Here is a 12,300-nt window from a genome sequence, read left to right as displayed (position 1 = left end):
ATTCATCACCATCAAAAATTCGCCAACCCATCACTGGCGCCGTCTGTGGGAAACAGAGAACCAAATTTGTGATAAAGCGAATTTTTGACCCTTTTTCCACCCCAAAAAAAAAAAAAAAAAAAATGCATACCAGACCACAATTCAGCTTAAACAAGCAGTTCGTCTGAAACGAACTGCAATAAGCCAACGATTGTGAAGTCCAAGCTTCTAAAGAGGATACAAGACCACAATTCAGCTTAAGAATCAAGCACTTCGTCTGAAACGAACTGCAACAAAAGTCCGATTCACGCGATAAAACTTGCCTGAATTAGGACAAGGGAAAGTCCGATCCACGCGATAAAACTCGCCGAATTAGGACAAGGGAAAGTCCGATCCCCAAATTAGGACAACGGAAAGTCCGATCCGAGCGATAAAACTCGCCAAATTAGGACACAAACCAAGTCCGGTCAAAGAAGAGTTTACTTCATAAGACCGAGGACAAACATCAACTTACCCCGTACCTTTATCCAGAATGCCGAAGTGATTCACTTCGCTTTCCGGGGGGGGTAGTGATGGAGTACGTACTAAACAAGCCCAACAGCAGTAAAGCCCATCAGCCTAAAGCCCAAGAAAGAGTATCAGTTCGGCATGACTAAAGAGTATCAGTCCGGCATGACTAAAGAGTTCAGTTCGGCACAACCAAAGAGTTCGGCCCCAGCCTACAGCTCGGTAAAAGCCAACCAATCAAACTCTGCTCTCAGGTCGGCATCAAGCTCTACTCTCAGATCGGCAAAAGCTGCTCGGCAATAATTCAGCAGTTCGGTCTCAGTATTCGACCGAACTAGGAGATAGTGGACTCATGCAGGATTTCCACCTCCACTACACCCACGATCTATTTAGTGGTGTCAAGCAGTCATTAACTCATGCAGGATAGTGGACCCATGCAAGATCGCCACGATCTCCACGACATCCACTACCTAGTAAATGGTGCTGCATGCCACGATCTTGGTTCAATGTATAAATAGAACCTAGATCAGATAGATAGGGTTAGGTTCTAAAGAAGCTCTCTAGAGATAAGATATCAAAAAGCAAGTCTGTATTGTAAGCTGTAGAAAACAGATCAAGCAATACAACTCTGCCCTCTTTTCTTCCCGTGGACGTAGATTTACCTCAGTAAATCGAACCACGTAAGTCTCTGTGTCGTGATCTGTATTTTCCTGCATTCATCACCATCAAAAATTCGCCAACCCATCACTGGCGCCGTCTGTGGGAAACAGAGAACCAAATTTGTGATAAAGCGAATTTTTGACCCTTTTTCCACCCCAAAAAAAAAAAAAAAAAAATGCATACCAGACCACAATTCAGCTTAAACAAGCAGTTCGTCTGAAACGAACTGCAATAAGCCAACGATTGTGAAGTCCAAGCTTCTAAAGAGGATACAAGACCACAATTCAGCTTAAGAATCAAGCACTTCGTCTGAAACGAACTGCAACAAAAGTCCGATTCACGCGATAAAACTTGCCTGAATTAGGACAAGGGAAAGTCCGATCCACGCGATAAAACTCGCCGAATTAGGACAAGGGAAAGTCCGATCCCCAAATTAGGACAACGGAAAGTCCGATCCGAGCGATAAAACTCGCCAAATTAGGACACAAACCAAGTCCGGTCAAAGAAGAGTTTACTTCATAAGACCGAGGACAAACATCAACTTACCCCGTACCTTTATCCAGAATGCCGAAGTGATTCACTTCGCTTTCCGGGGGGGGTAGTGATGGAGTACGTACTAAACAAGCCCAACAGCAGTAAAGCCCATCAGCCTAAAGCCCAAGAAAGAGTATCAGTTCGGCATGACTAAAGAGTATCAGTCCGGCATGACTAAAGAGTTCAGTTCGGCACAACCAAAGAGTTCGGCCCCAGCCTACAGCTCGGTAAAAGCCAACCAATCAAACTCTGCTCTCAGGTCGGCATCAAGCTCTACTCTCAGATCGGCAAAAGCTGCTCGGCAATAATTCAGCAGTTCGGTCTCAGTATTCGACCGAACTAGGAGATAGTGGACTCATGCAGGATTTCCACCTCCACTACACCCACGATCTATTTAGTGGTGTCAAGCAGTCATTAACTCATGCAGGATAGTGGACCCATGCAAGATCGCCACGATCTCCACGACATCCACTACCTAGTAAATGGTGCTGCATGCCACGATCTTGGTTCAATGTATAAATAGAACCTAGATCAGATAGATAGGGTTAGGTTCTAAAGAAGCTCTCTAGAGATAAGATATCAAAAAGCAAGTCTGTATTGTAAGCTGTAGAAAACAGATCAAGCAATACAATCTCTGCCCTCTTTTCTTCCCGTGGACGTAGATTTACCTCAGTAAATCGAACCACGTAAGTCTCTGTGTCGTGATCTGTATTTTCCTGCATTCATCACCATCAAAAATTCGCCAACCCATCACTGGCGCCGTCTGTGGGAAACAGAGAACCAAATTTGTGATAAAGCGAATTTTTGACCCTTTTTCCACCCCAAAAAAAAAAAAAAAAAAATGCATACCAGACCACAATTCAGCTTAAACAAGCAGTTCGTCTGAAACGAACTGCAATAAGCCAACGATTGTGAAGTCCAAGCTTCTAAAGACGATACAAGACCACAATTCAGCTTAAGAATCAAGCACTTCGTCTGAAACGAACTGCAACAAAAGTCCGATTCACGCGATAAAACTTGCCTGAATTAGGACAAGGGAAAGTCCGATCCACGCGATAAAACTCGCCGAATTAGGACAAGGGAAAGTCCGATCCCCAAATTAGGACAACGGAAAGTCCGATCCGAGCGATAAAACTCGCCAAATTAGGACACAAACCAAGTCCGGTCAAAGAAGAGTTTACTTCATAAGACCGAGGACAAACATCAACTTACCCCGTACCTTTATCCAGAATGCCGAAGTGATTCACTTCGCTTTCCGGGGGGGGTAGTGATGGAGTACGTACTAAACAAGCCCAACAGCAGTAAAGCCCATCAGCCTAAAGCCCAAGAAAGAGTATCAGTTCGGCATGACTAAAGAGTATCAGTCCGGCATGACTAAAGAGTTCAGTTCGGCACAACCAAAGAGTTCGGCCCCAGCCTACAGCTCGGTAAAAGCCAACCAATCAAACTCTGCTCTCAGGTCGGCATCAAGCTCTACTCTCAGATCGGCAAAAGCTGCTCGGCAATAATTCAGCAGTTCGGTCTCAGTATTCGACCGAACTAGGAGATAGTGGACTCATGCAGGATTTCCACCTCCACTACACCCACGATCTATTTAGTGGTGTCAAGCAGTCATTAACTCATGCAGGATAGTGGACCCATGCAAGATCGCCACGATCTCCACGACATCCACTACCTAGTAAATGGTGCTGCATGCCACGATCTTGGTTCAATGTATAAATAGAACCTAGATCAGATAGATAGGGTTAGGTTCTAAAGAAGCTCTCTAGAGATAAGATATCAAAAAGCAAGTCTGTATTGTAAGCTGTAGAAAACAGATCAAGCAATACAACTCTGCCCTCTTTTCTTCCCGTGGACGTAGATTTACCTCAGTAAATCGAACCACGTAAGTCTCTGTGTCGTGATCTGTATTTTCCTGCATTCATCACCATCAAAAATTCGCCAACCCATCACTGGCGCCGTCTGTGGGAAACAGAGAACCAAATTTGTGATAAAGCGAATTTTTGACCCTTTTTCCACCCCAAAAAAAAAAAAAAATGCATACCAGACCACAATTCAGCTTAAACAAGCAGTTCGTCTGAAACGAACTGCAATAAGCCAACGATTGTGAAGTCCAAGCTTCTAAAGAGGATACAAGACCACAATTCAGCTTAAGAATCAAGCACTTCGTCTGAAACGAACTGCAACAAAAGTCCGATTCACGCGATAAAACTTGCCTGAATTAGGACAAGGGAAAGTCCGATCCACGCGATAAAACTCGCCGAATTAGGACAAGGGAAAGTCCGATCCCCAAATTAGGACAACGGAAAGTCCGATCCGAGCGATAAAACTCGCCAAATTAGGACACAAACCAAGTCCGGTCAAAGAAGAGTTTACTTCATAAGACCGAGGACAAACATCAACTTACCCCGTACCTTTATCCAGAATGCCGAAGTGATTCACTTCGCTTTCCGGGGGGGGTAGTGATGGAGTACGTACTAAACAAGCCCAACAGCAGTAAAGCCCATCAGCCTAAAGCCCAAGAAAGAGTATCAGTTCGGCATGACTAAAGAGTATCAGTCCGGCATGACTAAAGAGTTCAGTTCGGCACAACCAAAGAGTTCGGCCCCAGCCTACAGCTCGGTAAAAGCCAACCAATCAAACTCTGCTCTCAGGTCGGCATCAAGCTCTACTCTCAGATCGGCAAAAGCTGCTCGGCAATAATTCAGCAGTTCGGTCTCAGTATTCGACCGAACTAGGAGATAGTGGACTCATGCAGGATTTCCACCTCCACTACACCCACGATCTATTTAGTGGTGTCAAGCAGTCATTAACTCATGCAGGATAGTGGACCCATGCAAGATCGCCACGATCTCCACGACATCCACTACCTAGTAAATGGTGCTGCATGCCACGATCTTGGTTCAATGTATAAATAGAACCTAGATCAGATAGATAGGGTTAGGTTCTAAAGAAGCTCTCTAGAGATAAGATATCAAAAAGCAAGTCTGTATTGTAAGCTGTAGAAAACAGATCAAGCAATACAACTCTGCCCTCTTTTCTTCCCGTGGACGTAGATTTACCTCAGTAAATCGAACCACGTAAGTCTCTGTGTCGTGATCTGTATTTTCCTGCATTCATCACCATCAAAAATTCGCCAACCCATCAGATGCCATTGTCATAAATCACTATATGAGACATTTCTACAATTACATTGTTCCTCTATCATTCAACACCCATACACTATTACTAATACATATTTGAGAAAAACGAGAAAAACGTACATCATTATATTAAGACTCGCTCGCAAGAGAAACTGATGATACTGAAATTTTTAATATAATTAAATACAGTATTTTTAAGCACCAACCGGTCTAATTTTATTATAAATCATTTCTTTTAAAATAGTATTTTTTTATGTTGATCTATCTTACAAAATTGGTCTATTTCCACTTTTGTAAGTTTTTCTCTCTTATAAGATGAGCAATGTTATTCACTAACAACACTCCACATTATATTTTTTCTATCTCTTACTTTCTAATTTACCAATTTTATTTTAAAACTCATATTGGTGTCAAAGTTTTTATTTTTAGGTGATGGAACTAGTATAATTTAACAACAACAAAAATATAAAATATTACCCATGTTAGTGGACATCTAAGTACTATCAATATACCCCAAAACTCCATTTTCTATGTAACCAAGAATATCTAATACATCAATATAAAAAATAAAAACCGTTAGAGTAAGAATTGGTTTAATGTTATTATTACAAGGTTCAGTGGTCTCGTAGTGCTAACCATTAATTACTAATCTTTAATATTTGGAGAATTATTACTCAATTAATCCGAATAAATAAAGAAAAACATCCAAAGCAAACGGTCTGTGACGGTAGTGGTGACAGATCCACGTCGGCTTATAAACACAAGGACAGCTATGGCGGTGACGTGGGCAGCGTCACAGCACGGTATCTGTAGCTGTTATTTAATTGGGCACCGTTTTTGGGTTTGACTTTGGTAACCCGCCAAACACGTAAGCATTTATTTGACTGGTGAATTATTCAAACTACGTGGCGTGATCGCACCGAATTCTTACCAACCGTCGTCGTTTCTTTCCACAATTGGAAGTTGGAAACATTATCCGCTAATTCAATTAGTTGTGAGATATCCAGTTTTTTAATTGTTTTAGTGCATTCTTGATAAATATGGATTGAATGGATATCTTATGGTATAATTTATGGAGTATTTTGTTAAGTAACTATCTTATCTTCTTTTTTGATAAATGGGAGAGAGTTACTATACAAGATTTAAATTCAATCCCTATAATTAGCGCAGTCGATCGTATATCACTCGTAATGAATTATGCAACAGCAAATGCACAACTTTCTTTCGTTAGCTCATCAGGTACCACTGTTACAAATTTTGATGTTACACTAAACTTGTGTGAAACTCTATCTACCTAATTTCATTCTTTATAATAAACATGATTAATTCAGACTGACTCTCTTGTATCATGATTCAAATGCTTATGACCATCACAAAAGCTCTTAAATTCAATATGTGTACAACAATCAAGTTATCGTTCTTTACAAATAAAATTTGAACCAATCATGTATGCAGTGGCATGTCCAGGATTTGTAATTTTGGGGTACGAAAAAAAATTACATCGACTTAAAATTTCAAAATGTGAATAATCATTTTTGTTTTTTTAATGTTTTTTCAATTATTCTATTTTTTAAATAACATCTTTTCTTTTTTATCAAAAAACTTAATTTTAAATAAATATAAATTACTATTTTATAGTATCACGTAAATTATATATTTGAAATACAAGTTTCCATGTTTTGTTAATTAACAATATATAATATAGATATGAATAATATAGATATGAATACAATTAAGAGGTTAGTTTTATAAATTTGGATTTTTTTTAAACTACAAAAATATATACTTTATATTAAAAATATATATAATTTGGAGTATTAATCATATAACCATCTATTAAAAATATAATTAATGAAAAGTAAATATGAAATAATACAATTGGGTAACCTTCCATCCATTAGCCAGTTCCAACAAATAACATCTTAGACTGCAAAAAAAAATACTAGGACTATATAAGTGTAGAATCTCCTTGCTATATGAAGCTCTGTCGATCTCTTTAGTACTTTAAAAAATCTAATAAATTAGACTATATATGAGTTATAATTTAAATAGTAGTAGTATAATTTTTGTACTTATAATCTTCATGCTTGTTTTCATTAATTTATAATCTATTTTCATTATTAGTAGTACTGTATTTCTTTATTAGTTGCTTTGGCCATGTGCTCTGAGTAAAGTCTAAACCATATGAATGAAAAAATAAATAAACGAAGATTAAAGAAGTTCCAAAAAGAGAAATCCATGAGCATGAAACCGATAGTGCTTCATAAGCACCATTTCAAATTGCACTGTTCTATCAAGAAGTATGCACATGTTCCACCAAAATACAGTTTTCTTTTTACAATTTTTTTTCATTTAACAAACAAATTGGGTATTTGTTTCAGTATTGAAATCAGGTACTTTTCTCAATTCCACATTTCCTCTTTATTCAGCTTCATCTTGATCTTATTATCCTGTTATCTTTTTAAGAATTGACCTCAATTCCAACTCTAGATTGTTTTTAAATAATTTCAAAATGATAATTTTAGATGTTAGGATCGTCGACTGCAACATTAGTTTACATTAGTTTGATATTGTCCGCTTTGGGTGAAGCCCGCACGGATTTGTTTTTGGGTCACTCCCAAAAAGCCTCAAACTAATTGGGGTTGGACAGGAATTATATACATCTTCCAACTTCCCCCATTCATCCGATGTGGGATGAGTTTGTATCCCAACATTAGATTTGTTCAATAACCACAATAATGAATTAATTTATGGAATGGGGAAAGTGGATGCATTATAAAAAAGTCAAAATGAAGTAATGATGAAGCTCTCAGTTCAAGTGATTCTCACCTTGGTTGTTGCCAACTTTTATTGCTCATTGTGATTCGTTGTTTTTTTCCAAACAGAACCCTATGCCAGTACGTTATTTATTTACTTCTTTTAATATAAAGAAAAGTTAAAGTATTATACTCACTCTATCCACCTTAAATTGCATAATTTTGTCAAAAAAATAAATTATTCACAATAAAAAATCTATTTTTACTTTTGTTATTTTGATAAAAGAAGGGGATGTGGAGAGAGAAAAAGAGAAGATGAAGAGAAATTGAATTAGTATTTAAAAAGAAGTCATATGTAGAAATGAAAATCTGGTAAAATGAGAGGATGGGACAACTGATAAGGTTAAAAAACTGTTAACGTTAAGTTTCACTTTTGGCTTTAGTCAACCATGTACTCAATTGCAAAACAATCCCCACTTTTATCATTTCTCTTTTTCTTTTACTTAAATTACAGCACACATTAATTAAAGCTAGTCAACCCTCATCAACCCCTAAGCATTCTCATAATCCCATAAAATTTAAATTACAATATGTATAGTTAAGTTTAATAAGTTTGACATTATAAAATTCAGAGAACTATATTTATTTATAATTAAAAAGAAGTTGGGTGACATAATAAATCTCTAATAAAAATGTTAAAATGAATGGACAGAAACATAGATAAATAGCAATAACCCACAGCTGGTTTAGGCATAGGTCGCTGTCAAAGCTGCTTGCATAGAAATTGTCGGAGAAAATTCAAGATTGTTTATTTATCCCTATTTTTTCCCTATTGAAATTTCAGTCCAATTCTCCATTAATCAAATTCTTCCTTTCCTATTTCCTCCGCAAGCGGCTTCTTCACAATCCACCGTTTTTTATGTACGATTCCCAAATTCAACTACTCCCTTCATTCTCTCCGTCCTATTACAAGTGATGGATTTCTTTTGAATATGAAAATTAAGAAAATGATATATATTGAGTTAAAGTATACAGAGGATGAGAGGAAAAAATAAGAGTGATAAAGAGAGAATAAAGAGAGAAAGTTAGAAGTTTTATTTTGAGATAATAATCACCAGTTTCGTAGATTATTGAATTTCAAACAAAAAATTTGCGGTTGATTCTTCAATCATGGCATCGGCGGCGATATTCTCGTCTCTGCGGCGGCGGAGCTCGCCCTCGCTGGAGGCGTTTCTGGCGCCGGTAGATTTACCAAACGCTGCCGTTTTGGAGGTTCTCAGCGCCGTTTCGAGGTCTTCCTTCACCGGTAAGAGCAAAAAGGCCCCCTTTTTTCAGGGCAAGAATTCGAGATCTTTAATCCGGAAAATCAACGTCATCTCTATGCTCCTCGACGCCCTAATCGATTTGGGGATTTCGAGGATTCCTTCGACTCTGTTTCTGTGCTTGAAGGAGCTGTACCTCCTGCTTTATCGGTCGAAAATCTTGATCGATTATGTCAACGGTTCTAGCAAGCTATGGCTGCTGCTGCAAAACCACTCGATTTCCGGTCATTTCCATGATATCAATCAGGAAATCTCCACCCTTTTCGATGTGTTTCCTTTATCTGAGATTACTACTCTGTCTGAAGATGTTAGGGAGCAAATTGATTTGTTGAGGAAACAGTCTAGGGAGTCGAAATTGTTGATTGATAAGCGTGATGTGTGTTCAAGATTGAAGCTTTACTATTTCTTGAATGAATTTGAGAATGGCAGAATCCCAGAAATGAATGAGCTGTACATATTCTTTGTTGAGAAATTAGGGATTTGTGATGTGAAGCGCTGTAGAAGTGAGATTGAGTTCTTGGAGGAGCAGATTGTGAATCATGATGGTGATCTTGAGCCCTGTGCCTCAGTTCTTAATGGATTTGTGGCTCTATTGCGTTATTGTAGATTCTTGCTATTTCGATTTGAGGATGGAGATGGGGATTTGGGGAAGTGGAAACGTAGAGTTAAAGCAAATGGATTGATCTCTAGAGAGATTGCAGACACATTTGTCACAATCCCTAAGGATTTCTGCTGTCCTATCTCATTAGAATTGATGCATAATCCGGTTATTGTGTCGACCGGGCAGACGTATGATCGTTCGTCTATTGCTAGATGGTTGGAGGAAGGGAATAGTAGCTGCCCGAAGACGGGACAGATGCTTGTTCATATGAAATTGGTGCCAAATCGCGCGTTGAGGAACTTGATCTTGCAGTGGTGTGTGGCTAATGGGATTCCGTATGATCCACCGGAGAATAGTGCAGACGCGTGCATGTCTGCTCCTCCGAGCAAGGCTGCAGTCGAGGCAACTAAGGCGACTGCAGCTGTGTTAGTCGAGGAGCTGGCAAACGGGACACCCCGGGCTAAAACTGTGGCTGCTTGGGAGATTAGGTTGTTAGCCAAGACGGGGAGAGAGAATCGGGGGTATATAGCTGAGGCCGGAGCAATACCTCTTTTGAAGCTACTGCTTCCGTCTGCGGACGCCTTTGCGCAAGAGAATTCCGTGACTGCGTTGTTGAACTTGTCGATTTACGACAAGAACAAGAGCCGGATCATGGAGGTCGAAGGGTGTTTAGGCGCCATTGTCGGGGTATTGAGAAACGGGCACACCACTGAGGCAAGGGAGAATTCAGCCGCGACGCTGTTCAGCCTCTCGGCTGTTCATGACTACAAGAAGGAGATCGCGCGGGAGGATGGAGCCGTGGAGGCTCTGGCGGGTATGCTGGTGGATGGGACTGCCAGAGGGAAGAAAGACGCTGTCACGGCTCTATTCAACCTATCCACGCACCCTGAGAACTGCGCGAGGATGATCGAGTCAGGCGCTGTGAGAGTGCTGGTGGGGGCACTCGAGCGCGAGGGCATAGCTGAGGAAGCTGCCGGTGCGTTAGCGCTCATTGTGAGGCAGCCTATTGGGGCTGAGGCGGTCGGGAAAGAGGAGAGTGCGGTGCTAGGCCTGACCGGGATGATGAGGTGTGGGACTCCGAGGGGTAAGGAGAACGCGGTGGCTGCGCTACTCGAGCTGTGCAAGAGTGGGGGCGGGGCCGCGACGCAGAGGGTGCTCAAGGCACCTGCAATGGCGAGCCTGCTGCAGAGTCTGCTCTTTACGGGGACGAAACGAGCTAGGAGGAAGGCAGCGGCGTTGGCGAGGGTGTTCCAGAGGTGTGAGAACACATCGTTGCATTTTTGGGGGTTGGGTTTGGGGTATGCATTTGCTAGAGGAAATGCGGTTGCTGCCATTGATACAAGCTTTACTGCTGATGTTTCAAGGCCTCTCTCCATTTCAGTGCCTGTGTTGTAGAGATGTTTCTTTGCCCCATTCTTTGATTTCCCATATTTTTTGTTTTGTTAAATCTGTGATAGTTACAAAATTCATTCAAATAGTATATGGAAAGGGGGTTATACATACAAGTTATTTGTGTATGTCAATGTTTGTAATTACAATTATTATTATTATTAGTATTAGTATTAGTATTGATTGGTCTGAATATAAACTCACCATCACTCCTCTCTGCAAATGCATTCTTCCTGCAAACAGTCTCAAGTAACATACGGCAAGTCATTCAGAGAATTATACTACCTCCGTCCCCCAAAATTCGTCCCGGTTTGACCGGGCACGGGTTTTAAGTAATGTAATGGAAAGTGGATTGAAAAAGTTAGTGGAATGTGGGCTTGACTTTTATATATTAGTTTTATAATAAAATGTGAGTAGGAATGAGTTAGTGGAATGTGGGGTCCACTACCAAAAATGGTAAAAGTGAAATGGGACAAATTTTGGGGGACGGACGAAAAAGGAAAGTTGGGACAAATTTTCAGGGACGGAGGGAGTAACAAGCAAGTTCAAAATAAATAATAAAGGAGTTGACATAAGACCATCCGCAGCGGTGAGCAGCATGCTCACCGCCGTCCTTGCCGCTGGCAAGGACGGAGCTCGTCCGTTGATGCGCCCTGCCGCTGGCAGGGTGGTGCTCTTAGCTAAGAGCACGTCCGTGCCAGCGGCAAGAGCACGAGGTGGCGACGTGGCAGCTTCTGATTGGCCCGTTGATTTATCATTTTTTATTATTATTTTTTAATAAAATCGAAAAAATCTGAAAAATTCAAAATTAATAAAAAAAATATTTTCTCATTTCCTAATAAAATATATCCATTTTTTTCACACTTTTAATTTATTTTTTTTCATTATTTTTACCCCAAAATTCATACTTTCATCTATAAATACTCTCATTTCAAACACAAAAAATGACACTATACTAAACAACTCTCTAAATCTCAATTTTTATGAGTTTAATTATGTAATTTTTAATTTTTAGGAGTTTAATTATGTAATTTTTAATTTTTAGGATTTTAATTATGTAATTTTTAATTTTTAGGATTTTAATTATGTAATATTTAATTTTATTTGTAATTTGTAATATTTATTGTGATTTTTAAATGAATTTTAATATTATGGAAATGTTTTTGTTTAATTGAATTTTATATTAATTGTGCTCGTCCTTGCGGAAGAGCACAGTTGTGAGTATTGTGCTCTTGCCAGAGAGCAGGCATGAATAGTACCGCCCGGGCCCACAACCGTGCCGCTGGCAAGAGCACGGTCGTGGATGCTCTAAGAACTCAAAACACAACGCTAGAAAGCTAAGAAGCATTCCTCAATTATACAACAATAACTATGTGTACAAAGCAAAAAAAAGTAGCTCAAAAGGTAAT

General features: G+C 39.6%; 1 protein-coding gene across 1 annotated transcript; it reads left to right on the top strand.

Annotated features, from left to right (window-relative positions):
* The first annotated feature begins 8,405 nt into the window (after window positions 1–8,405).
* On the top strand, window positions 8,406–11,067 carry LOC121755861 (U-box domain-containing protein 17-like). The gene has a single exon (XM_042151276.1). The coding sequence runs from the start codon at window positions 8,750–8,752 to the stop codon at window positions 10,895–10,897; it is 2,148 nt and encodes a 715-aa protein (XP_042007210.1). The 5' UTR covers window positions 8,406–8,749; the 3' UTR covers window positions 10,898–11,067.
* Window positions 11,068–12,300: the final 1,233 nt, after the last annotated feature.

The sequence above is a fragment of the Salvia splendens genome, chromosome 11 (assembly GCF_004379255.2).
Source record: "Salvia splendens isolate huo1 chromosome 11, SspV2, whole genome shotgun sequence".
Classification (NCBI taxonomy): Eukaryota; Viridiplantae; Streptophyta; class Magnoliopsida; order Lamiales; family Lamiaceae; genus Salvia; species Salvia splendens.
This window is presented reverse-complemented; position numbering and strand designations above follow the sequence as displayed.